General features: G+C 62.0%; 2 protein-coding genes across 5 annotated transcripts; one reads left to right on the top strand and one right to left on the bottom strand.

The window, feature by feature from the left end:
* Positions 1 to 4,770: 4,770 nt before the first annotated feature.
* Positions 4,771 to 7,661, bottom strand: HSPB7 (heat shock protein family B (small) member 7). The gene is made up of 3 exons (XM_006066595.3): positions 7,384 to 7,661; positions 6,722 to 6,867; positions 4,771 to 5,619 (listed from the first exon to the last, which is right to left on the bottom strand). The coding sequence occupies exons 1-3, from the start codon at positions 7,559 to 7,561 to the stop codon at positions 5,440 to 5,442; spliced, it is 504 nt and encodes a 167-aa protein (XP_006066657.1). The 5' UTR covers positions 7,562 to 7,661; the 3' UTR covers positions 4,771 to 5,439.
* A 4,098-nt stretch (positions 7,662 to 11,759) lies between these two features.
* Positions 11,760 to 24,947, top strand: LOC102413079 (chloride channel protein ClC-Ka). 4 transcript variants are annotated; one of them, XM_006066593.3, is made up of 20 exons: positions 11,760 to 11,839; positions 12,415 to 12,521; positions 13,095 to 13,223; positions 13,948 to 14,076; positions 14,862 to 15,001; positions 15,292 to 15,369; positions 15,463 to 15,541; positions 16,152 to 16,277; positions 16,591 to 16,675; positions 16,752 to 16,853; positions 17,344 to 17,428; positions 17,901 to 18,074; positions 18,506 to 18,575; positions 18,732 to 18,842; positions 19,212 to 19,425; positions 20,284 to 20,417; positions 23,034 to 23,122; positions 23,251 to 23,334; positions 24,070 to 24,156; positions 24,486 to 24,947. In XM_006066593.3, exons 2-20 carry the CDS (start codon positions 12,422 to 12,424, stop codon positions 24,531 to 24,533), a joined length of 2,064 nt encoding a protein of 687 aa, XP_006066655.2. In that variant the 5' UTR covers positions 11,760 to 11,839; positions 12,415 to 12,421; the 3' UTR covers positions 24,534 to 24,947. The 4 variants fall into 4 exon arrangements, with proteins under 4 accessions (XP_006066655.2, XP_044794184.1, XP_006066656.2 ...); XM_044938249.1 differs by lacking the exon at positions 16,752 to 16,853; XM_006066594.3 differs by lacking the exon at positions 18,732 to 18,842.
* The last annotated feature ends 424 nt before the right edge of the window (positions 24,948 to 25,371 follow it).

The raw sequence follows: 25,371 nt of genomic DNA, 5'->3' as shown, positions 1-25,371 counted from the left end.
TCCAGCGGATGTTGGCAATTTGATCTCTGGTTCCTCTGCCTTTTCTAAAACCAGCTTGAACATCTGGAAGTTCACGATTCACATACTGTTGAAGCCTGGCTTGGAGAATTTTGAGCCTTACTTTACCAGCGTGTGAGATGAGTGCAATTGTGTGGTAGTTTGAGTATTCTTTGGCATTGCCCTTCTTTGGGATTGGAATGAAAACTGACCTTTTCCAGTCCTGCTGGCCACTGCTGAGTTTTCCAAATTTGCTGACATATTGAGTGCAGCACTTTCACAGCATCATCTTTTAGGATTTGGAATAGCTCCACTGGAATTCCATCACCTCCACTAGGTTTGTTCATAGTGATGCTTCCTAAGACCCACTTGACCTTGCATTCCAGGATGTCTGGTTCTAGGGGAATGATCACACCATCGTGGTTATCTGGGTCATGAAGATCTTTTTTGTCCAGCTCTTCTGTGTGTTCTTGCCATGGTGCAACAGAGATAAGTTACTTACTCAAGATCACAGAGCTCACAAGCAGCAGAGACGAGATTTGAACCCAGGTGATGTGGCTCCAGAATCTACAACTGATCCTCCACTCCTTTTCTTTTAATGAAATCTATACATCATACGGGAGAAAACAATGGCACCCCACTCCAATGCTCTTGCCTGGAGAATCCCATGAACGGAGGAGCCTGGTGGGCTGCAGTCCATGGGGTCGTGAAGAGTTGGACACGACTGAGGGACTTCTCTTTCACTTTTCACTTTCATACATTGGATAAGGAAATGGCAACCCACTCCAGTACTCTTGCCTGGAGAATCCCATGGACAGAGGAGCCTGGTAGGCTGCAGTCCATGGGGTCGCTAGAGTCGGACACAACTGAGCAACTTCCCTTTCACTTATCTCTTTCATTCATTGGAGAAGGAAATGGCAACCCACTCCGGTACTCTTGCCTGAAGAATCCCAGGGACGGGGGAGCCTGGTGGGCTGCTGTCTATGGGGTCGCACAGAGTCGGCCACGACTGAAGCGACTTAGCAGCAGCAGTAGCAGCAGCATACATTATACGTGCTTCCCTGGTAGCTCAGACGGTAAAGCGTCTGCCTGCAGTGCGGGAGACACGGGTTCGATCCCTGGGTTGGGAAGATCCCCTGGAAAAGGAAATGGCAACCCACTCCAGTACTCTTGCCTGGAAAATTCCGTGGACTAAGGAGCCTGGTAGGCTACAGTCCATGGGGTCTCAAAGAGTCGGACACGACCGAGCGACTTCAGTTCACTTCGCTTAATACATCATACACTTTCGATCGTTAGTCACCTGCCCATGTCTAGGGCCCCGCTTGAACCATGCTCTTTGACTTATTTGCCCGCATCGCGTCTCAGCTGCCGCGCACAGGAGCCTCTGGTTGAGGCTTCGCGGACTCTGATTATGGCGCGCCAGCTCGGCATATGCGCGGCGTTCCGGCTTAGTTGCCCCCCTCCCCGCCCCGGCATGTGGGATCTTAGTTCCCTGACCAGGGGTCAAACCCAAATCACTGGACCACCAGGGAAGTCCTGAGCCCCCACTCTTTTTTTTTAAAAAGGAAGTTTTTAGATTTTATTTGTGTATTTTTGGCTGCGCTGGGTCTTCGCCGCTGCGCCCTGGCTTTCTCTAGTTGCGGCGTCGGAGGCTGCTCTTCGCTGCGGCGCACGGGCTTCTCCGTGGAGCACAGGCTCTAGGCGTGCAGGCTTCAGCCGCCGCAGCGCGCGGGCTCAGTAGCTGTGGCACAGGGCCTTGCTTGCTTCGCGGCATGTGGAATCTCCCAGAACCAGGGATGAACCCACATCCCCTGCATTGGCAGGTGGATTCTTCTCCACTGGGCCACCAGGGACCCTCCACTCTTTACTAAGCCTTCTGAGCTTTTTTAAAAATTCCACAAGCATTTACTTAGCTCCTTTCCCATGCTGGGCTTGGAAGCAAGAAGGCAGAATAAGGCATCTTCTGCCATCGCAGACCTGGGATCCAAAGCGGAAGGGAAACAGAAGGGGTGAGGGCCAATGGAGGGGTGCAACGGGGAGGTGGGTCAGGGAACGGTGGGCTGGGGCTAGGGGATGGTCTGGTAAAGAAGCTCTGGCCTGCAGTTCCAGAGGCCTGGTCTTCACCCCATCTCTGCCACTGACTTGCTGTGTGACTGAAGGCAAGGCCCTACCCCTCCCAGGGCCTGGGTCCCCCCATCAAACCATGAGGAGTTGGGAGTGACTCCCAGAGGATATAGGGCTAGCCAACCAAGCTTCAGGTCTGCCCTCAGCCCCAGGCATGTGCTCATCTCATCTGAATCTGAGCTTCTTTTAAACACAAGTTTTGGGCCTAGGGTTCCTTGAGCTCTGTGACTCTGAGGTGGTGACTCTGGAGGACTTCCAGGAAGAGAAGGCTTTTGGTCTGGGGTAGGTCTTTGAAAGTGAAGGCACCTCCTAGGTCCTCCACACCCATCAGGTACTGGACCTGGACTTGCTCACAGATCTCCAGCCCTGGAAGGTTGCATGCTTTCAACCTCCCCTGCCTCCTGCCCACACCCTCTGTTAAAGCTATAAGATGTAAGGGTTCCCCTTCTCTATACAGGAGGGCAGGGAGTGGGGGACTGATCTGAGCTGACCCAGCAGAGGACATTCTAGAGCCACAGTGATTCACATTCTAGCCATGCCACTTCCCAGCTGTGTGACCTTGGCCCAGTTACTTGACTTCTCTGAGCCTCCTGTCTTCCTTGGTGCCCACCTCGCAGGATGGTGGGCATGAGCAGGTGTCTGGCATACACTAGGCGCTCAATGAATGGGGCTGCTATAATTATTTTTCACGTGGTAGGGGCGGAGCCCAGGACCCGCAGCCAGGTCTATTTTTAGCCGGGAAAGCGTAGGGGACCAGTGGAGACAAAGCGCGGCCGCCAGCCCGGCCGCCAGGGGGCGGAGCCAGCGCGCGGAGCCCGCTGTCCCCAGCCCCGCCCTCCTCTTCCGCGGGTCACCTTGGCAGTGGGGCGCCTTCAGTCTCCAGAGCTCCCTCAGCCTCTAAAAGCGCAGGCTGGGGAGGGGCCGCTGGGGCCCGCGGGGTGGGAACATTCGGCCCCATTGGCCACCGGGGAGCTGCCCCCTTTCCTGGCCCAGGGAGGGACGCCGCTGGGCTGGGGACGCCAAGGTGAGCCTGGCCCCAAGTGGGGGTCGGAGAAGGGGAAGAGCTGGTCCCTCCTCCCCCCAGCTCCTCAGCGATGAGTGTCGGGGCTGCAAATAGCCCGGTGGAATCAGTGAGTCACGAAGACTGGAAATACCGCGCCCCTTGCCTCCCTTCCCTCCCCTCCTCCAGACTGCGCCGAGCTGCCTGGAACTCCGATTTCAGTAGCGCCTGGTGGTGCGTGTGGGGCGTCCTTCCAAAGGGCGTTCAGACTCCCTGAACCGGTCTGCTCCCCAGCCAGGTCCCAGCCGGCCTCTGCCCGGGGCTGTGTGCCCCTAGGTTAGTCCCTTAGCCTCACTGGTCGTCAGCACCCAGCTGGTACAAGACAGGCTTCAAAAGCCGCCCAGTGCAGCTGACCAACTGTAGGCGTCCCCATGCCTGGGACAGCGCCTGGCAGGTAGGAGCAGGGGCTGGCAGTTGGAAGAGAAGGCGACACAAGGGTTTCAGGGAAACCATTCCCAGAAGACTCCCCACGTGGGCCTGGGAGCCAAGGCAGGAGGCCAAAGGAACCCACCTTTCTGAGTGGTCTTGACCTTTACTTGAGCTACCACCCCACTCCCCAATCTCAAGAAAGACGCCGTTTACCCAGCTTTCCATTCCTGCCCTACCCCAAGCTTGAAAACCTCAGGCGGGTGACCTCCAGAAGCCGGTGATTCTGCTGTTTATTGTGTGTGCAGGATACAACACAAGGACCCCACCACCCCCGTCGTCCCCTGAGGCGACCTCACAGAACTGGGGCCCCCTACTGCACCCCCCCAGCCCTGCCTCTGAATGTGGGAGACTGCACCAGGCCGTGGGGGGCAGCTGGAGGTCCCCAGAATGGAGGCTGGCAGGAGGTCCTTGTCCTGGCCTGGAGATGAGGAGGGACCGGGGTGGGGCATTCTCTCTCTAACAGGAAGCTGTGGGGTGGGTGCAGGGCTGAAAGGCAGAACAGGGAGCTCTTCCCCTCTGCACGGAGGGGCACGGCTGGTTGGAGAGCAGCTTCTGACATCCTGGGTTCAAACCCAGCCTTCAGTGGGCAAGCTGGCCGCTCAGCTGCTCAGACTCTGTCCCCACTGATACAAGTGGAGATTGTAAACCTGCTTTTAGAGTGCTCTGAGACTTTCTTGGTGGCAGTGGTTAAGGCTCCACCTCCCCACGCTGCGGGTGCGGGTTCAATCTCTGCTTAGGGAACTAAGGCCCCACAGGCTGCAGGGTGTGACCAAAAATTGAGAAATAAAAATAGAATGTTCTGAATTTGGCTGCAATCAATGGTGTAACGCTTTGTATTTGAAGGACAAGGGTAACCGGGCATGTGTGTGTGTGCACCTGTGTGTGTGTGTGTGCTATACACACATGCCACGCCTATCGCTTCACAGATCATAGATAGGGAGGATGGGGGAGGCCGACGGCCACAAGGGAAGGTTGGTGGGAAGTTGGGATCCTACCTTGAGGACTCAAGCCCCATCCATACTTCCTCTTGTGGGGTGACTTGTATGCAGCAGAGACAGTCCTGGGAGCCCAGGTCTCCGGGTGGGAGGAGGAAGGGTCAGCCCCGCCCCTCGGCCCAGCCTTCCCTGGAGGCATGAGCAGGTAACAGACGGTTCACACAGTTCATCACGAACCAGCTGTATTGGAAAAACCCCGTCTATATACAGACACAACATGGCCCTGCCCGGGGGGCAGCGGGCTGGATGGGGCACCTTGTGGGCGGGCAGCCTGGCAGCCGGCTCGGGGCTTGGAGAGCGGCCGCGGGGAAGCGGACCATCAGGGCTGTCTCCTGGCCTCTCTGTGCCTGGGCAGTTCGGTTTTGTGGGCACCTCTGCCAGCAATCTCCCTCCGCCCTCCTGCTCCCCTTGGCCAAGGGGGTCCCGGGCGCCCAGTTCCCCTGCCCTGCAGAGACTCCAAAGATGAAAGAATATGTCTGTCTGTCTGTCCTGCAGATTATTTGCCCAGATTGCCTGTCCTAAGCCCCTTCTCCAAACCGGGTTCTCTGGATCTCCTGTTCCCATCGCAAACCTTTTCTTCTGGATTAAGGCCGCATCTGCAATCTGGGGGTCACGAGTGAGGCGGGGGGTCCCCGACCTGCCCTGGGTAGATCAGAAGCCCTCATTTGGGGGTGGGGGTGACCCACCTGGGGTCTGGGGTGGGGTGGGGTGTCAGGGCCCAGAACCTGGGCTGAGATGTCCCCAGCGCTGTCACGAGGGGATCAGGAGAGCCACTCTGGCTGGCCAGCGGGGAGAACAGGACACGGGGTAGTTGGGGGTGGGGCAGGGGCGGCCTCAGATCTTGATCTCCGTCCGGAAGGTCTGCTGCACGTGCTCCGTGGGGGGCTGGCGCCGGGCCCGGATGGTGAGGCTGCCGTCCTCCCGCAGGGCCGAGGTCACCGACGTGGGGTCCACGTCCTCAGGCAGCTGGCACTTGTGAGCGAAGGTGTTCATGACGGTGCCATCGGCTGCCAGCTGGGGAAGGGGCGAAGGGTCAGGGCTGGCTGTACCCCGCCCCGCCTGCTCATGTCAAGCCCCAGCCCCTGCTCCCTGCTCCCACCCCAGCTGGGCCCCACGCGCCCTGGGCTCCTGCTCTCAGGCGTGAGAGCCTGGCGTCGGAGCTGCCCTGGGGCAGTGGTGCCCACGGGCTGAGCGCCGAGCGTGGACGCGTGCAGAAGAGCTCAAAGGACCCCAGCGGGCCGGGGGAGGGCGGGGCTTGGTGGAGGAGCTCAGAGGAGGAGGGGGCGTTTCCGGGTCCCTGCGCTGGAATTCCCGCTCGTGGGTGCCCATCAGCCCCTGGCAGCACGCTCCCTGACACTGCCAGAACAGTGTCCAGCAGAGCCGGGGCCGCTGAGTCACTGGCGGGGGCAGGGTGGGCACGTGCTGCCCGCTGGTCCTGGCATCCGCAGGGCCTGGCTCCCTGATGGGGGCCCTCCGGGCTCAAAGGAGGAAGCCGGGCCGTGGGAATCAGAGGCGGCCCTGGGCAGCCCCTCTCCTCTAAGGGGCACCTCCCCATTCAGCCACAGCCACCCCTCCTCCAGGGTGCAAGCCTCCTGACCCTGAGGACCTGTGGGTGGAGGCAGCATGGGGTTTGGAGGGTGTGAGGCCCTGACCTGCAGGGCTCTGCCCAGCCTTGAGCCCAGTTCAGGGGTCCCGAGATGAGACGCTAGCCGGGCCCCTGGGTCTGGGAGAAACGAGGCCTTGAGGGGCATCAGGGGCAAGAGCTCCTCTCCCGGCTGCCTCCGGGCATGGGGTGCCCACCACCCACAGGCCTAGAGGGAGGGCCGTCCTCCTCCTCTCAGCTCCCTTTCTCTCACCTCCCAGGGGCCCCCTCCTGCACCCCTCTGCCCCTCACCCCTCCCTGTGGCTCCCTTGGCTCCTGAAGAAAGCACCTGGGAGCCTGGGTTAGTGACAGGGGTCCTGTGGCCCACCAGCTGCAGGCGCAAGGCCTCCTGTTTGTCCTGGGGGTTGAGGGCTGCGGTCAGGGTGCAGGGTCCCAGGATGGGACCTGGGAGAGGGCCCCTGTGCAGAGGGTACAGGTGTGAAGCCCAGGACTGGGGCAGGGGGACGGGCTCACCTTCTCAGCCCGCACCTCGATGTGGTTGTTGGAGGTGGTGACGATGATGTCCTCAGGTGAGAAGTCGCTCACGTCCACAGCAAACTCGTAGGCATCTCCCAGGGTCTTGATGTTGCCCGGCCCCCCAGCACGGGCCGTGGGGAGTGCTGGGTGGGCAGAGCACAGGGCAGGCTTGTCCCCAGGGCCAGGTTTCTGGCTCCCTCTCGGGTGTGGAGTGAAGGGGCAGACCCCAAGGCCTGACTGCCCCCTCAACCACCACTTCTAACCAGCCCGCCCCCCTCACCTCTTGCAGCCCACCTTCTGCACCGAGGGGGCGGGGCCTTGCCCAGCAGAGGCTGTGGGGGAGGGGTGTGCATGTAGGACAATCTGCAGGGACCCACCCCAGGCCTGCAGGGGGTCCGCGTGCCTCCCCGGAGCCCCGCAGCTCTCAGGACTCCAGAGAGGATCTGGCCCCAGGCCCCGCGGAACCCGGCACCAGAGCTGACCCCAGGCCAGCACTGTCTCCTGAAGGCCTGCACGTCCTGGCCACGTCTGTCTGTTCGGCCACATCTGCCCCGGCGGCTGCACGGGGCTGCAGCGGTAGCACCTGTCGCTGGAGGCGCAGTGGCAGCGGGTGGTCCCGCCCTGCGCGGCCCCCCTCCCCACAGGGCCCGAGCGCTTGCCTGGAAAGGCCAGGGGCTCCGAGTGGGGCCGCATGAAGCCACCAAAATCCTCGGAGAACATGCTCAAGGCCTTCTCCATGGGTGGGTCCTGGGCCGGGAGGCTGTGGGAGGCCGAGGAGGAGGAGGAGGAATGGAAGCTCCGCTCCGCTCTGAAGGTGGAGGACGTCCTGTGGCTCATCCACGGGGCGGCAGCGGGCCCCGGCCGGCGGGCTGGGCAGACAGGCAGCGCGGGGGCAGCGGGCTCGGGGAGCTGCCGGGGACCGGCCACCGCCGCTTTATAAGGCCCGGCCGCCCTGGGCACAGGGCCAGCCCCTTGTCTACCGGCTAAATTTAGTCCTCTCCGTGGCCCAGAGGGGCTGGGGAGCTTCTCCAGTGAGACCGCCCTGCTGACAGTCCAGCGCGGGAGGCCGCGAGGCTGAGCTCACTGCCCAGCATTCCAGGCTGATAACTCCAGCCCCGGAGCCGCCGTGGCAACGGCGTGGGGTCCTGTGCTGTCCCCCCCACCACTCAGACCCCGGCCCACCTCAGGACCCTGTGCGTTCCTGTCTCTGGGCCTGTCTTCCCCCAGCAGTCGAAGAACTGTGCCTCCCCCATCAGACTGCAGACCTCTTGCAGAGGGTTTTCTTTCTCAGTCGTTGGTGCCAGGGATCAGGGCAGAAGCCCAAGGCCCTGGATCTGGGGAGGTCAGGAGATGCAAGGTCAGGGGTGCATGGGGGACCCCCATCCACGGGATCCCTGTGTGAGGCAAGGGCTTCCCCAGCCAGAACAGATAACGTTCACGGCCATCTCTTGGGAGGCCTGAGACGGCCCTGGAGGAGGATATAGAACGTGCAGCTGTTCCCCTCCCAGCCCCCCAGGGAACCCAGATGTCAGGCTTATCTCCCTGCCCCCTGCCCCTTCCACCACCCCGACTCTGGAATATTTCAAGACCCAGAGGAGAAAGCTGAGGCAGGGTGGGTTGGGTCTGGACTCAGGGGAGGAGAGCAGATGATTCAGGAATGGTCCTTAACGATATAGAAGGTTCTGTTCCCAGGAGGTGTTTGCCTGACCTCCAGCTCAGAGGAGAGGCCGGGGAGGCAGCAGGCGAGGTTTTATTCAGAGTAAAGGAGGCTCGGTGAGACGGTCGTTCTAGCTCTGAGTTCTGAGGGGCCTGCTGGGCCAGGGCTCCTGGCTGGGAGCTTTCCAGCGTGGCCTCATTCGATCCCTGCAAGGAGAGGGTGTTCCCATTATATAGATGGAGAAACGGAGCCTCACAGAGAGACTGGGGCTTGCACCTGGGAAGTGGCGGGGCCAGGATCTGAAACGAGGTATCTGACCCAAACCCCTCAGGAAGCCAGGGCACCCTGAACATCTGTGTAAGGAGACAGGCTGGCCCAGAACCCCCCGAGAGGCCCCTGCCCACCGACAGGTCCGCGGAGCCCGGCTTGACGTCACGCAGCATCAGGGGGTGAAGCCAGGGAAGGCTGACCTGGGAGCCTGGGCCCCAGGCTGGCTCCCCTCCTGCCCAGGCCAGCCCTGGTTCCTCCTGCCCGTGGGGCCTCTCTGACAGCTGCAGCCCACACAGGAGGTCCTGCCCAGGTGTCTGCTGTACCAGCTGGCCTTGCCCACTCCGGCACTGGGTGTGACTCGGGCTTCCAGTGTCCCATCCCCTCTCAGACTGGCAGCTCCCTGGGGCAGGTTTTCGCCTGTCTGCCCCATCAGAACAGGGGCTCCTCTCTTGTCTGGCTCCTGCACACCCTCCTCCTTGGTGTGTGTGTGGTGGGGGTCCAGCTACAGGGTGATGACTGGGGCTGGTGGTCCATGCAGTGGGGTCAGGGTGGCGGCTGGAACAGAGGGGTCTGTCTCTCCAGTGGAGATTCCTGCCTGGCTGGGTCACCCCACCCCAAAGAGGGGCTTCCAGCAGGGCTGCCAGGAAGTCCCCAGCACTGAGGTGAGACAGAGGGACGGTGGGGGTGGGGCTGGGGGGCCCAGAGGCCTGCCGCCCGCCCGCCAGGAAACAGGAGCCCGTGGCTAAATGCAGACACACAGTCATGGTGTGGAGGCCTGAGTCACTGCTCCTGGACGTCAGCTCTCATTACCCACCCCCGCCCCCCGTGCCTCCCCCTCCCCCGTCCCCGAGGCGTCACCCACACAGGCACTGGATCTACTGGCTTCAGAGGCCAGGAGGGACCCTGAAAGGTCATTAAGGGCATTCCTCTGTCTCTGCGCCTGTCTCTCCCTTCAGACCCTAGGGACAGAAGGGGCTTCAGAGATGACCAGATCTTCAATCCCAGACCTGCCAGGGCACCTCAGCCTCCTGGAGGAACTTTTAACAAACACAGACTCTTCCCACATGCCCAGAGATTCTGATGGGAATCTGCTCCAGTCAGCTTCCTGCTCAACCAGCCCACAGGCCAATGTTTGGAAACAACTCACGGCTCAGCAGGTAACTGCTGAACAGCTGCTCTGTGCCAGGCATTGTCTGGGTTCTGGGGTACCTGTGACGGTGATGAGCAAGGCAGAGACAGAGCCTTGCCCCATGGCTCTCGCGCTCCCCTCATTGAAAGAAGTGAAGTGTCAGTCGCTCAGTCGTGTCCCACTCTTTGTGAGCCCATGGATTGTAGCTCCATGGCTCCTCTGTCCCTGGGATTCTCCAGGCAAGAATACTGGTGTGTGGATTGCCATTTCCTCAGGGGATCTTCCCGACCCAGGCATGGAACCTGGGCTTCCTGCGTTGCAGGTGGATTCTTTATAGTCTGAGCCCCCAGGGAAGCCCTCACTGGACAGAAGAGGAAACCGAGGCCCCGAGTGGTGAGGGACCAGTTAGGGGTGAGAGAGCTATCCTGGCATCAAGCCTGCCCTCCGCCCCCATGGCCTGACGCAGAAGCAGGAGACGCGGGGGGCTGCAATGCAGGGACTGGCTCTGGGGGGACTCGCCGCGGGCACAGTGTCCGCCCGCCACCCTCACCCCAGGTTCCCGATGCTCGCAGGGCTAGGGGATGAGGTGTGGCCATCTGCTGCTGGCTGGCCAGCCGAGGCTGCCTGAGACCAGAGACCCGGGTTTGGGGTGTCAACAGGGCGGCCGGTAACACTGTCACTATACACGGGTTGGAGCAGCCGAGCAATGGTGGGCCCCGGTCCGTGCAGAGCAGTGAGCCCCCACCCCACCCCTCACAGCACGCATGCGCTCCTAGCTCGGATTGACTTGGCCTGACGTCTAGGGGCAGAGGGTGGCTCAGGGTCTCAGGAGTTTAAGTCACTGAAGGTCCATTATGATTTTCAGAAAGGGGGCGCTGTCTGGAAGAGGGCGGGAGTTGTCCCAGATCTCTGGCCCAAGTCTTCAAAAAGTGGTATCGGGCAGAGATCCTCTGCTCTCTATGCCTAAACCCTCGTCCTGAATGCCTAAGCCACAGAAACTGCAGGACTCTGGGCAGAGGAAGAGCCATAGCATCTGAGTCTGGGTTCAGCGTCTGCTTTGTGATCTTAGATGAGTGAGTGTCCCTCTCCGATGCTCCATTTATTGTTACTGCATCTTTGCTGTGTCCAGGCACTGTGCTCAACCCTCCTCCAAGTCAGTGAGTGCTCAGGGAAACCCAAGCAGGTGAGAGATGTCAGCCCATTTTAAAGAAACGGAGCCTCAGAGAGGCGAGGGTGCTTGCCCAGGGTCACAGAGGCCGAGGGACAAAGCCCAAAGTTCCACCCTGGTTTGCCTGGCTCCCAAGCCTGGACACCTCTCCAAGATCCTGCCTTGATGACCTGCCTCACTCAGAGCTGGGGGCAGGGGGCCGACAGGCTGGAGCAGGAACAGGGAGTTGGGGCGGGGGGAGGAACTTGGACTAGATCTTCATGTCCAGACCCCCCAGTCTGCGAAACTGCCTCTCCCACCATAGCACCCCAAGGGCAGTGGCTGTGCTTGAGGCTTCCGGGTAAAGGCCACAGACTTTAACCTGCCCCAACAGAGCGTGGGAGCGGCTGCATCAAGCTCCTCCTCCCAGCAGCCCTGTCAGTCAGGGACAGCATCACCATTTGGGTGGACCCTTCCACTCTCTCTCCTCTGATCTTCCAAATCCCTCCCATGCCCAACTCTGAGAGTGTGCAGCCCTGACCTTCAGCCCCTGCAGATGACCCCTACCTGTCCTGTTGCATCATGAGCATCCCCCTCGCAGGCCCTCTGACCAGCCCGCAGCTCAGGTGGGTGCCCCTGCCTCTGCATGGCTCTGGCAGGTTGGGGAGCCCCCACCCTGGCCCCTCCTGGCGGCTCTGGCCTGTACTGCTCGGCTGGCCGGGGCAGTTCCAGTCGGTTTGTCAAGGACATTCTTAAAGGCCAGGGTAAACCCCGGCGGGGAGGGGCAGGGAGGACGGGGGCCAGGTGTTGATTGGTGGAATGCACACCTATACAGGTGCACCTGAGTTGCAAGCAAAGGAGTCTCTGTCAGAAGCGTGCTGGCTGGGGCCACAGCAGAGCAGACTGACCGAGGTGAGAGTCCGCAGGGTACAGCGCCAGGATGGACTCGGACGAAACCTGCCCGGGCTAGCGCAGGGTGGGAATGGGAGGCTGGGGACAGGGAGCCAGCACCGCCTTTTGACCCTCAGGGGTTCTCCCTCTGGACCTGGGGTTTTCTTGACTCAAGCCTCAGCTGCAGGGGCAGGGGGGCTCAGGGATGGGGACTTAGGGGACTCAGGGGGCTCACTGATGGACCCCACAGTGAGACGGTGACTCCCCTGGGCGAGGAGGCTGCCCCGAGCAGTGTTAACAGTCGAGCGTCCTGGGAAGGTGGAGTAACGGCTCCCAGAGAGCTGGGGGCCCGGCCTTGGTCAACCAGCTGCTAGACATGGAAGGGGCCACTCTAAACCCCCAGCCCCACCCCGAATGTTAACACGCATGCGTGCAGCCTCGGGGTACCTCCTCAGGAAGGAAGGCACATCAGAGCTGTGTCTGCTCCTGAAAACGCCTCCTTTCCTTCCTATGGGGGAAGCAGAGATGGGAAGGGCCCAGTGGCGGGGAGGGGAAGGGCCTTGGAGCCGCCCACCAGGGCCCGTCTACTCCCTCAGGGGCCCGATGGAGGAGCTGGTGGGGCTTCGTGAGGGCTCCTCGGGGAACCCTGTGACACTCCAGGAGCTCTGGGGCCCATGTCCCCGCGTCCGCCGAGGCATCCGAGGTGAGAGCTGGGCTCCATACCCCTGACCCCATCGCGAGGTGGGAGTCCCCTCGTGACAGCACCCTGCCCAGCCCGCCTCCCCACTCTCCTTGGAGCCTGGGAGCAGCCCCTCCTTCCCCAGGTCCAGCGTTTCCTGGGTGACAGGATGGAGGGAGGGGGTCTGTCCGCCTGTCTGTGGGTCAGACGTGCTCGCGGCTGGCTCTCTGCTTTTGGGGAGCTCTTGGGACAACAGAGCAGTCTCTTTAGACACCGACGTTCTCTCTGCTGTGGACCCTGCAGAGATGCTGGAGAGAGCACCACTCCGGGGCCCCCACGCCCTGCCCCTCTCTTCCTCCATCAGAGCCTCAGGAAGGGGCAGGGGTGCGGGGGGCAGATGATCAGAGGCACCCTCCTGGTGGGGCCTGGCACCCACTGTGCCACCGCCTCCACTTGCCACAAATCCTGCCGTCCCTCAAGTAAGGCAGAGCCCCCTCCCAGCCTCCCGGGACTGGCCCACCTGACCCCAGCCCTACACAGCACCTTCCCTCCCTGCCTTCCTTGGCACTGGGCTCTGACCCGCTGCCCCTGCCCCAGGTGGCCTGGACTGGCTGAAGCGGAAGCTGTTCTGCGTGGGTGAGGACTGGTACTTCCTGATGGTCCTCGGGGTGCTCATGGCCTTGATCAGCTTCACCATGAGCTTCACCGTTGGGCGTGTGGTCCGAGGTAACCCCCCCACCCCCGACACGCCCGCCCGCTCAGGAGCCAGGCCTCTGAGCACGCTCTCGGGATGCCAGGGATGGAGGGGGCCGCCAGGTGCAGGGGGCAGGGAGGGCGCTGGGTCTGGTCCTGGCATGCTGGGTGACCCTGGGCACCTCCCTGGGCCTCAGACTCCATGTCTGCACAGTGACGAGAGACCAAACCGTCCTTTCTCTGGGCTTTATGCCCATCCCTGCCTACTGCCCCTGCTCCCCCTGTCCTGGTCTCAGCCCAGTAACCCTGGGTAGGGCCCTCGTCTAGACCACAGGCACAGGACAATCCCTCCCCATGCTTCCGCAGGCTCCCTCCACCTGAGGTCCCCCTGCAAGGGGAGTGAGGGACAGGAAGTTACTCTGGTGGCATTACAAGGACCTGCCGGGCACCAGACCACGTCTGGCTTTCTTACAATCACCCTGTAAGGGAGTTACCATCAGAGCCCATTTGACAGATGGGAAAAACAGAGGCTCAGCGATGTTGAACAGCTTGCAAAATGTCACTCAGCTAAGGAGTGGCAACGCTGAGATAGGGATCCAGGGTCCTGCTCCTCCTCCTCCTGGGGGTCTGCTGCTCACAGGGCGGCCCTGGTCACCTCTCTTTGGGCGGCCTCTGGGCGTGTACTTTCCGGCCAGCAAGCGGGCGTCTGAGGGCTGTGCAGCCTGTGGACGGCTCCCTGATGCCCCGCTGTCCCCAGCACACAAGTGGCTGTACCGGGAGATCGGGGACAGCCACCTCCTCCGGTATCTCTCCTGGACCGTGTACCCCGTGGCCCTGGTCTCCTTCTCCTCAGGCTTCTCTCAGAGCATCACGCCCTTCTCGGGAGGTAAGCCCAGTCACCACGCCATCCGCCTGTGTGCCTTGCCCGGCAGTGACTGCTGGCCAAAGACTCCTGTTCTGCTGGGCTCCTGCTGGGGGATGGCAGGAAGCAGTAACCTCACTTATCAGCAGAGAAGCCAGGCTTGGAAGAGTCGTGGCACTTGCCCGAAGTCACGCAGGGAAAAGGACAGAGCCTGCCTCGGGTCACTGCTGACTCTGCTTTGAGGGGCTCATGGAGGCGCACGTCTCTGCCAGGCCTAGCAGCTCTGCCTCCGGTCCCGGCCAGCAGAGGGGGGTGCAGGGGTGCGTCCCGGGGGCGAGGTCTGAGAGCCCCTCCTGGTTCCCCCCATCCTGCAGTAGCATCTAGCAGGCCCAGCTGGAGGAAGGTGGATGTTCGCATCCCCTCTCTGACCCTCAGCTTTCTCATCCGCAGAAAGTGAAAAGTGTTAGTCACTCAGTCACGTTTGACTGTTTGTGACCCCATGGACTGTAGCCCGCCAGGCTCCTCTGTCCATGGAATTTTCCAGGCAAGAATACTGGAGTGGGTAGCCTGTCTCTTCTCCAGGGGATCTTCCCGACCCAGGGATTGAACCCAGGTCTCCTGGTTGCAGGTGGATTCTTTACTGTCTGAGCCACCAGGGAAGCCCTGATCCGCAGAATGCATTCACAGCTCCTCACTGACGGGGTGTAGGGGACCCGACAAGACCCGAGTGTGGAGCTCTGTGCAGGGTTAGGGGTGAGGACTAATCTAAAGGTGGTCCTCCCCTGCCCCCATCCACCCACCCCACCAAGGTTCTGGGGTTCCGGAGCTGAAGACCATCCTGTCAGGCGTGGTCCTGGAGGACTACCTGGACATCAAGAACTTCGGGGCCAAGGTGGTGGGCCTCACCTGTACCCTGGCCAGCGGCAGCACCATCTTCCTGGGCAAAGTGGTACGGACGGGCGTGAGCGCACCACTACTTCCCCCCCTCCCCCCCGCTGCCCTCCAGCCCCTGCTGCGTTTTCTGCATCACCCACTGAGGCCAGTGCCCACCTGAGGGTGGAGGCAGGTCAGGTCCCCAGAGTGTGACTCTGGAACCTGGGAGGTGGGGTGGAGGGGCGGGGGGCACGCCGTCCCTGGATGAGCAGGGGCCCTGGGACCGAGGGAGTAGAAGGGGAGGAGCAGGGCGGGGGCTCCCGTCAAGGCCCGACCCCGCGCGCTGTGCCCACACCTCCCTGGCAGGGCCCCTTCGTGCACCTGTCTGTGATGATCGCTGCCTACCTGGGCCGCGTGCGCGCCAAGGCCACTGGGGAGTCCGAGGTAAGGGGCTCGTGGGGACCCCCTCCGCTGGAGGAATGAGAGGGAGGGGTGGGCGCGGGCTGGCTCTCAGCCCGGGACTCTGGATCCCTCCAGAACAAGAGCAAACGGAATGAAATGCTGGTGGCCGCGGCGGCGGTGGGCGTGGCCACGGTGTTCGCAGCGCCCTTCAGCGGTGAGGCCCCGCCCGGCCCCGGGTCCCACACCCGCCCCCCGGGCTCCCCCACACCCCCCGGGCGCCCCCACACCCCCGGGGACGCCCCCACACCCCCCGGGCGCCCCCACAGCTTCCGGGCCCCCCGGGGACCCCCCACACCCCCCGGGCGCCCCCACACCCCCGGGGACCCCCCACACCCCTGGGGCCCCCACAGCTCCCGGGCTCCCACGCCCGGCCCCCACGGCCCCTGGCGCAGCCCGGCCACTCCGCCCGGCGCAGGGACCTGGGGGGCAGATGGGGCGGTCGCGGTCCTTCCCGCCGTCTTCCCGGGAGCGCTGACCGTCCCGCGGGTGGGCGCCGAGACGCGCGGCGGTCCCCTGGACAGACTTGGGCTTTAAACTCGGGCCCCCTGCGCGTCCCGGAGCGGCTGAGCCCGGCTCTCAGCCTCACTCCTCGTCTGTGAAATGAGGGCGGGCACCCTCCCCACCGCAGGGGTCAGGATGGGGGCGCCGGGTCCCGCCCCGCGTGCCCGCCCTTGGCTTCAGCTCAGAATCGGGAGCGGGTGGCCCTAACCCGGCGGCGGCGGGAGGCCCAGCACGGCGGGCTCTCAGCCCCGCGTCGCCCCCAGGCGTCCTGTTCTGCATCGAGGTCGTGTCCTCTCACTTCTCTGTCTGGGATTACTGGAGGGGCTTCTTCGCCGCCACCTGCGGGGCCTTCATGTTCCGCCTCCTGGCGGTCTTCAACAGCGAGCAGGGTGAGCGCCTCCTAACCTAACCCCCTGGCCCTGCCCCCTGCCCCCTGCCCCCTGACCCCCGCCCCTCCCCCCTCCCATCTCTTCCCCTCCCTCTCCGCTTCCTCCCGTCCACTGCCCCCTCCTAGGCGCTTGGAAGGAACTGACCTGTGTTGGGCCTGAAGGATGGGAGCCCCCAGGGTAGAAGCGGGTGAAGCCAGTCAGGGAGGCCGGCCGGAAGAAGGCGTCTGGGGCACACCTGCTGGCCTCCTCTCCTGCCCGCTGATTCTGAGCCTTCGGCTGGGCCGGGCCCTGACCCCACTCCCCATCTCCCCAGAGACCATCACCTCCCTCTACAAGACCAGTTTCCGGGTGGAAGTCCCCTTCGACCTGCCAGAGATCTTCTTTTTCGTGGCGCTGGGGTGAGTGGGGGCGCCACCAGCCTGCACAGCTGCCCTGGGTCCAGGAGGGGCTCTGGACTCACACCCGCCCCTGCAGGGCCATCTGCGGAGTGGCGAGCTGCGCTTACCTCTTCTGCCAGCGAAAGTTTCTCGGCTTTGTCAAAACAAATCCAGTCCTCTCCAAACTGATGGCCACCAGGTGTGCCCTGGGTGGGGTCCGGGACCCGTCAGGGTGATGCCCCAGACCCTCTGTCCCTGGTCACCACCACCCTCTGCAGGCCCCCACAGGGTCTGCCTCCCCCTTACTCGGCCACCAGCGTCAACATTCCAGCACTCCCTTGCTAACGGCCACCCCACTGCCTACGAAGCCCAAGACCTCACTGAGCCCTGTTCCCCCAACCTAGTCTGAGCCCTGTCGTTGCTGTTTCAGACTCAGCCCTCCTTCGCCAGGCCGGTCCCACTCCGGTCACTCCCGCCTGGCAGACGGTGGCCACTGTCCTGAACTCTCCTATATTCCCGCCTCTGGTCACCCAGTGGTGTGAGGCGGCCCCCCGAATCAGAGCCCTGCTCCTGCCCCCTCCCCCCATCCCTGCCTTAGCGTCGCCCCCAGACTGACGGGCCTGCCCGTGGGGTGGGGTGAGGGGAGTCGATGGCTGGCCCAGCGCTGACGCCCCACCTACCCCCCACAGCAAGCCTCTGTATTCAGCACTGGCGGCTTTGGTCCTTGCCTCCGTCACCTACCCCCCTGGCGCGGGCCGCTTCATGGCGTCTCGGGTAAGGGCCTGAGCTGGGGGAGCCGGGGGGAGCCACCCATCATTGTCCGCTTTGTGTCCACCATCTCCCTGAGTCCCCTCAACACCCAGAAGAGGAGGGCTGTGTGGCGCTTTTCATGGGAGGCCATGGCAGTTCCCTGGGGGCTCAGATGGCAAAGAATCCACCTGCAGTATGGGACACCTGGGTTCGATCCCTGGGTCAGGAAGACCCCCTGGAGGAGGGCGTGGCAACCCACTCCAGTATTCATGCCTGGAGTATCCCATGGACAGAGGAGCCTGGCAGGCTGCAGTCCACGGGGTGGTAAAGAGTCGGACACGACTGCGCGACTGAGCACATAGCCGCTCCTGCAGCGACAGAGCGGTTCCCAAGGAGTCTCCCCGGCAGGAAGTGACAGAGGGGGGTCTGAGGCCGTGAGGGGTGGGGACACTGCTGCCCGGCCCTTGGGCGGAACTCTGACCCCCCTCCCCTCCAGCTGTCCATGAGGGAGTATCTGGACTCCCTGCTCGACCATAACTCATGGGCGCTGCTGACCCGGAACGCGTCCCCGCCCTGGCCCGTGGAGCCCGACCCCCAGAACCTGTGGTTCGAATGGTACCACCCACAGTTCACCATCTTCGGGACCCTCGCTTTCTTCCTCGTTATGAAGGTGGGCCCCCAGGGGTGTGCACAGAGCCTGGGTGGGCCGGGGTGCCTCCCCACGACATGCATGCAGCACAGGGCCTGCACCTTCCCCCAGACCCCCTCCCCTGACCTCTGCCTGCTGTGTGGTCCCTGGCAAGTTGCTTCAACTCTCTGAGCCTTGCTTTCCTCGTCTTTAAAGTGGGGTCGTCACCGGGCCTACATCATAGCAGGTTGGGAGGGAAGAAACGAGAGGCTCTGGTGCAGTGCCAGGCACACAGTAGGCACGCTGCCAGGGTGGAGGTCCTTCCCTGGCTCAAACCTCCGCTCACACCGGACGCTGCTGACCGGTGTGCGCCTGGGCCTCCTCCTCCTCCAGGGAGACTCCCCGCCCCAGCTGGTCCCTCCTCTGCCGCCTCTAACCTCCGCCCCCACAACCCTGCCCCATTCTCCCCGCAGTTCTGGATGCTGATTCTGGCCACCACGATCCCCATGCCTGCCGGGTACTTCATGCCCATATTTATCTTCGGTGAGTCAAGGGTCTGAGGCTCAGGGTGCTGGGACAGGGCCGTGGCCACTCGTCCACCTGCCTCCCCAGTATGGTGCTGAGACTGGTCCCCAGGTGGGGAGGGCTCTGGGAAGCAGGTCAGCCTAGCCCCCATCCTCACACTAAGTCTGTGGCCAGGAGCTGCCATTGGGCGCTTCCTAGGAGAGGCCCTTTCTGTGGCCTTCCCCGAGGGCATCGTGGCCGGAGGGGTCACCAACCCCATCATGCCTGGGGGGTACGCGCTGGCAGGTGAGTGGACCAGGTTCTTACTGGGTGGGCATACATCATGGGTCTGGGCTGGACCTGGAGAATCAGCTAGCAGCTCTGCAGGGCATGGGGAGGTCAGTAGCCTCCCATGAGCCCCACCCCACCCTGGACCCCTCCTCTAAGCCCCCACTACTCTCTAGCTTCTCTCTGGGCCCTGATGCCCCCTCTCCCTTACTGCTCTCTCCGTCACCAAGCCCAGGCCCGAGGCATTTCTCACAGTAGCCAGTTGTAGCCTCTGGACAATTCCCAGCTGAGCCCACAGCCATCCTCACAGCAGCCTTGCCCTCTGCACGAAGCTGTCTCCTAGCCTGAACCCCGCTCCCTGGCTGTGACGCCCTCCCCGGCTTGCAGGGGCTGCTGCGTTCTCAGGGGCCGTGACCCACAGCATCTCCACTGCGCTGCTGGCCTTCGAGATGACTGGTCAGATCGTGCACGCGCTGCCCGTGCTGATGGCAGTGCTGGCTGCCAACGCCATCGCCCAGAGCTGCCAGCCCTCCTTCTACGACGGCACGATCATCGTCAAGAAGCTGCCATACCTTCCGTGGATCCGGGGCCGAAAAATCAGGTGAGCGGTGCCCGCTCAGGTTGGACCGAGGCGACAGAGTCCGGGTGGGCTGAACCCGGTCCCGGGTGAGTGTGGGAGGGGCTGACACACGCGGCTGTCTAGTCTGCATGCCCTCCAGCTCCCCGTGTGACCTCACATGAGTCCTCGGCCTCCCGAGCCTCAGTGTCTTCCTGGTCCTCAGTCTGTCTTCACAACAGGAGGACAGATGCTGGGGCTCAGAAAGGTGCCGTGTCTTGATCCAGGTCACACAGCGAGTCAGCACCAGCTCGGGGAGGTCCCACCCCTCCCCCTGCTCCTGCTCTGCGGTCCTCACTGGGGCCTTGGGAGCTAGAGGTGGGGCTGGAATACTAGAATGGGAAACAGGCTTTGAGGGCCTCGCTCGACCACACAGGGTCGAGCAGCCTCTGTCCCCAGCAAAGCAGGACCAAGAGCCTCTGAGACTCCTGGGTCCAAGGCCCAACTCAAAGATGAGCAAGCTGCTGCCTTCTCCAGACTCGGTTTCCCCATCTGTTAAATGGGGGTGGTTACTCCAGTCATTTTCAAACTTTGAAGTTTTTTCCCCCCTTTATGCTATAAAGCTTTTCTTCAAATGAAATTCTCCAGGGATGGCTTCTGATGAAACTGGAGCTGGTCTTGGGGAGATAGAGGTTGGGGGGCTGGGAATCCAGAGCCAGGCCATAGGTGAGTCGTTCCCCAGGCTCCTCCCCAACCTGGGATGTGAGGAACTGTTCCTCCTAGGAATCCCTTAGTCCTGGCCTGCACTGGAGAACCAGCGGAACTCACCGGGGACCCCGCCTTGCCCTGGGTCTGGAGGACACACTGCTCCAGGGCCTGATGGGAGCACTCCTCTGCCTGCAGCTCTCACAGGGTGACTGTGGAGCACTTCATGAACCGAGCCATCACCACGCTGGCCAAAGACACACCACAGGAGGAGGTGGTCAAGGTCGTGACCTCCACAGACATGGCCGAGTATCCACTGGTGGCGAGCACAGGTGCCCAACAGGAAGCAGGGTGTGGATGGGGAAGGGGCTTCCATCTGCTCCCTCTTGCACTTGGGAGAGTCAGACTCAGCAAAGGGTGAGCAGGGCCTTGGACCTGTCAGGAACCTGAATCCAGACCCAGGCTCTGCAACTGTGTGACCTGGGGCAAGTCACTTCACCTCTCTGAGCCTTCTTCCTCATTGGTAAAATGGAGATAATAACCATCCCATCTTGGGGTCCTCGACATGTTTATTTATTGATCTTTTTTTGACCTTGCAGTCCTTTTCTTTTAAAGGTTCTTTTTTTTCTTTTTTTCATGTAAAGTCTTTATTGAATTTGTTACAATATTGCTTCTGGGTTTTTAAAAATTATCTATTTATTTTTGGCAAGGGCCCTAGGGCTCAAGGGCTTCAGCAGTTGCAGCACTCAGGCTCAGTGGCTGTGGTTCCCGGTCCCTGGCACTCGGGCTCAGTGGCTGTGGTTCCCGGTCCCTGGCACTCGGGCTCAGTGGCTGTGGTTCCTGGTCCCTGGCACTCGGGCTCAGTGGCTGTGGTTCCCGGTCCCTGGCACTCAGGCTCAGTGGCTGTGGTTCCCGGTCCCTGGCACTCAGGCTCAGTGGCTGTGGCTCCTGGTCTCGGGCACTCAGGCTCAGTGGCTGTGGCTCCTGGTCCCTGGCACTCAGGCTCAGTGGCTGTGGCTCCTGGTCTCGGGCACTCAGGCTCAGTGGCTGTGGTTCCTGGTCTCGGGCACTCCCAGTCTCGGGCACTCGGGCTCAGTGGCTGTGGCTCCTGGTCTTGGGCACTCAGGCTCAGTGGCTGTGGTTCCCGGTCCCTGGCACTCAGGCTCAGTGGCTGTGGTTCCCGGTCCCTGGCACTCAGGCTCAGTGGCTGTGGCTCCCAGTCCCTGGCACTCGGGCTCAGTGGCTGTGGCTCCCGGTCTCGGGCACTCAGGCTCAGTGGCTGTGGTTCCCAGTCCCTGGCACTCAGGCTCAGTGGCTGTGGTTCCCGGTCCCTGGCACTCAGGCTCAGTGGTTGTGGCTCCCAGTCCCTGGCACTCAGGCTCAGTGGCTGTGGCTCCTGGTCTCGGGCACTCAGGCTCAGTGGCTGTGGTTCCCGGTCCCTGGCACTCGGGCTCAGTGGCTGTGGTTCCCGGTCTCGGGCACTCGGGCTCAGTGGCTGTGGTTCCCGGTCCCTGGCACTCGGGCTCAGTGGCTGTGGCTCCTGGTCTCGGGCACTCGGGCTCAGTGGCTGTGGTTCCCGGTCTCGGGCACTCTGGCTCAGTGGCTGTGGCTCCTGGTCTCGGGCACTCGGGCTCAGTGGCTGTGGTTCCTGATCTCAGGCACTCGGGCTCAGTGGCCGTGGCACTCGGGGTTAGTTGCACCACGGCATGTGGGATCTTCCCAGACCAGAGATCTGACCCCTGTCTCCTGCACTGGAAGGTGGATTCTTATACATTGTGCCCCCAGGGAAGTCCCAGTGTTGCTTCTGTTTTTCGGGGTTTTGTTTGTTTGTTTTGGCCATGAGGCTTGTGTAACCTTCACTCCCTGACCAGGGATTGAACCCACACCCCCCTGCATTGGAGGCAAAATCTTAACCACTGGACCACCAGGGACGTCCCGACACATTTGAATGAGAGATGAGAGGGGGCTGGTAAGGCACAGTGCGAGTCCTAGAATAGGCCTGGTGTGCTTGGGGAGGAGGGTAGCATGATGGGAGCACACCTTCCTCCCAGGAGGCTCCTCCCTCAGCCTCCCCGCCCAGCGTTCCCCAGCCTAACTAACTACCTCCCTCAGTCCTGGCACCATCAGAAAGATCTTTTCACAGAAACATGGATGGGGGCCCTTGTTAAAAGCCTCCTAAGCCGAATCTTGAGGGAGGGCCTAGCTGGAACATCGTTTCTCTCTTGGACAAGGACAGTGTGAGTGGGAAAGATAAGCAGGGCTTAGGGAGGGGACAGCCGTGTCCACTCAGGGCCTCCGTCAGCCCGTACATCCCCTTTGTGTAAATGAGGAAAGGTGCACACTTGGCAAGCGTAGTGTGGCTGGACGTTGGTCCCCGCTTGTCTTGTGAGCCGGTTTCTTGGGCACTGAGCAACCTGCACAGCCATACGTGCCATCCACATCCCGAACCCAAGAAGCGTGAAGCGATTATGAGCAGCAGAATGGTAAATAGACCCCTTAAACTCTATGAACTGTAGTTGCCTCAGCTGGAAAGTAGGGAGGACAGACAAGGTGGGCTTTGGACTCACGCCCTCACTGGGAAATGAGAGGCAAAGCCCAGCCCCAGGGCACAGCTGTCCTCAGGAGGTGTCCCAGGCCTGCTCCTGCTTGAGGCCCCACCACATGGGGCATTTCAGGGTGGGCAAGTGTCCTCCTGGCCCCCTGGCATCCTTGCCCAGCTGCCCTCAGAAGCTGAGTGACCTTGGGCAAGACAACTAACCTCTCTGTGCCCCTGAGCCTGTTTCCTCTTCTGTAAAATGGGTGATGGTAGTTCCTGGCTCACAGGTTGCTGCAGGTTCCTGAGAGTCATGAGAACACCCAGCACGGTTCTTGGCACATCACGGAAGCCCAGGAAACAGAAGTTCCTTTTCATAACGTGGCTCTTTCCATCTCCCTCTCTGCCTGTCCAGAGTCCCAGACCCTGGTGGGCACCGTGCGAAGGGCACAGCTGGTGCAGGCCCTCCAAGCTGAGCCACCCTCCTGGGCTCCAGGACAGCAGGTGAGTATTCTCGTGAGGTGTCAGGAGGGGATGGGGAGTCAGGAGGGTTTTCGCAGAGTGGCCAGCTGATCGCCTGTGGTTTGAGAGGGGGCTATCCCAGGCCCCCATAACCCTTCCCGCATCCCCAGCGGTGCCTCCAGGACATCTTGGCTGAGGGGTGCCCCGTGGAGCCAGTGACCCTGAAGCTGTCCCCGGAGACGTCCCTGCACCAGGTAATGGGCAAAATTCCAGCTGTGGGCAGACCTGGTCCTGGGACGGAGGGGAGGAACCTGAGAGGGAAACTCAGCTTCGAGTCCTCGACACACAGTGTGCTCTGCTCCTCCTGCGTCTACCTCCCCGCTGTGGAAGGCACGTGCAGTCCCCACCTCTCTACCCCTCAGTCCCAGGGTTGTTGGGACACAGACTCGGGGAAAGGGAGAGCTTAGGAAGCTGAAGACTCTGGACGGACAGAAATAGTGGTTAGAAGTTTGTCTTTCATCAAGGCACACGTGGGTTTCAATTCCAGGTCTCCCACATTCTGCCCGTGTGATCTTGGGCAAATTACTTAATCACTCTGACTGCTGGTCCCTCCCCGCTGCAAGCACAGAGCCTGGCACATGGGGCCATGGAGGGACAGAGCGTGTTGGGGGCCTAAAGGTGGCTCAACCCCTGTGTCCACGGCTGATGCTGGATGATCCTGAGTGGTGAGGCCCACTGGTCCCTTGTGTGGACTCTGGGGACCCCTGGTGGTCATAGTGGACATTGCAGGCCCATCCCAACTGCCCAGCCCTCCAGGCTGAGAAACAGCTCAGAATCCGCTCGGAAGCAGCGGGGCGGGCAGGGGGAGCGGGGGCAGCACCCCGGGACAGAGGCTGGCCAGGGCCTTCATCTCTGCGCAGGACTCACAGGCTGGGAAGAAACTGAGGTGGGAGCCGGTCCTCCAGCATTTCCTAACCCCTCTCCTGCAGGCACACAACCTCTTCGAGCTGTTGAATCTTCAGTCCCTCTTCGTGACATCTCAGGGCAGAGCTGTGGGCTTCGTGTCTTGGGTGGAGGTACCGTGGCCCCGAGGGTGAAACAAAGGGGAGCAGCCAAGCTTGAGCAGCTGGGGGTGGGGGCGGGGGGACCAGTAACCGCCGTCACATGGGGAGGGGCCTCGTGGGACTTTGATGAGCCGGCCACTCGGTCCAGCTACGCCTACCTTATCTTGCAGCCACTGGCCGGCCCTGCCATTACCTCTGGGCCTCTGTGATCCCATTTATGCAGTAGAGAGGCACTGGCTCTAAAACTCACTCCAAAATCAGCCCTCAGAGGAGGCAGACTATACTGCAGCCTCCATCTTCAGTCTCTTCTTCACTCTCCCTCTCTCTGGTCTCTGTTCTAGTTGGAGAAAGCGATTTCCAAGCTGACAAACCCTCAGGCCCCAAAGTGAGCCAGCCTGGCAGGATGAAACAGAGCCACTCAGCTACCCCGTGAAGGAAGCAGCACAAAGACCCTGCCTGTGTCCCCACGACAGCACACCCCTCCCCTCCAGCCCAGCTCAACTCCTCAGCGAAACAGGCAGCTGACCTATCACTGACCTACCACGGTCGCCATGTCCCATCCTCGTGGGACAAGTGCCACATGTCCTGAAGGACAAACCCCACCCTGGGAGCTCAGGATGTGAGACAGCAGAAAGCAGCCATGTGGTGGGTACTGCAAGAAAGCATCCGATTCACAGATGAAGAGCCTGGTGTCCTCTGTCAGCAAGGGCAGGCACAGGTGCCCTCTGGGGGTTGTGTGACTCCCAACAGGAGGCTTCCAAGGCAAATAAAGCCGGTTCCCAGAGCTGCGCTCCGCGCTCATCTCAGCATCCAGGTGTCTCGCCTCCTTAGCGGCTCACCTGCGCCAACCCCGAGTGAGCTCTCGGGGGTCCCCAGGTGGCTGCGTGGGCATTCCAGGCCTGGACCCTGGACCCCCACTCCTTGTGCCCCCTTCCTGGCAGGGAGCTATGGGGGAGAGCGGGCTCCCACTGGGTCTTATGAGGCCTGTCCTCATGGGTACACATGACCCTGTGACTCAGTTACCTCCACTCCAGCCTCAGCCTCCTCCTTGGCTGAGCCGGGGCTGACAAAGCAGGGTCCCCAGGTGGGGCTCCTCATGGTCCACAGAGCCTTAAGTCTCCTCCATGGGGACCATCCTGGCCACCAGCAGCAGGGTGACCGGTAGTCTTTGTGTTGAGGGGTCAGGGCCCTCTCCCGCGAGCTGGGAGCCGAAGGACATGCCATCCC

This window comes from Bubalus bubalis, chromosome 2 (genome assembly GCF_019923935.1).
Source record: "Bubalus bubalis isolate 160015118507 breed Murrah chromosome 2, NDDB_SH_1, whole genome shotgun sequence".
Taxonomy (NCBI): Eukaryota; Metazoa; Chordata; class Mammalia; order Artiodactyla; family Bovidae; genus Bubalus; species Bubalus bubalis.
This window is presented reverse-complemented; position numbering and strand designations above follow the sequence as displayed.

Bases quoted from the DNA above. Each gene is read 5' to 3' on its own strand.
- HSPB7 (XM_006066595.3), bottom strand. From the start codon at position 7,561: ATGAGCCACAGGACGTCCTCCACCTTCAGAGCGGAGCGGAGCTTCCAT. The intron at 6,868-7,383 runs GCAAGCGCTCGG...CTGCCCACCCAG, and splicing joins GGAGCCCCTGGCCTTTCCAG to CACTCCCCACGGCCCGTGCT. The intron at 5,620-6,721 runs GTGAGCCCGTCC...CCCCTTCCCCAG, and splicing joins TCGAGGTGCGGGCTGAGAAG to CTGGCAGCCGATGGCACCGT.
- LOC102413079 (XM_006066593.3), top strand. From the start codon at position 12,422: ATGGAGGAGCTGGTGGGGCTTCGTGAGGGCTCCTCGGGGAACCCTGTG. The intron at 13,224-13,947 runs GTAACCCCCCCA...CGCTGTCCCCAG, and splicing joins CGTTGGGCGTGTGGTCCGAG to CACACAAGTGGCTGTACCGG. The intron at 14,077-14,861 runs GTAAGCCCAGTC...CACCCCACCAAG, and splicing joins CATCACGCCCTTCTCGGGAG to GTTCTGGGGTTCCGGAGCTG.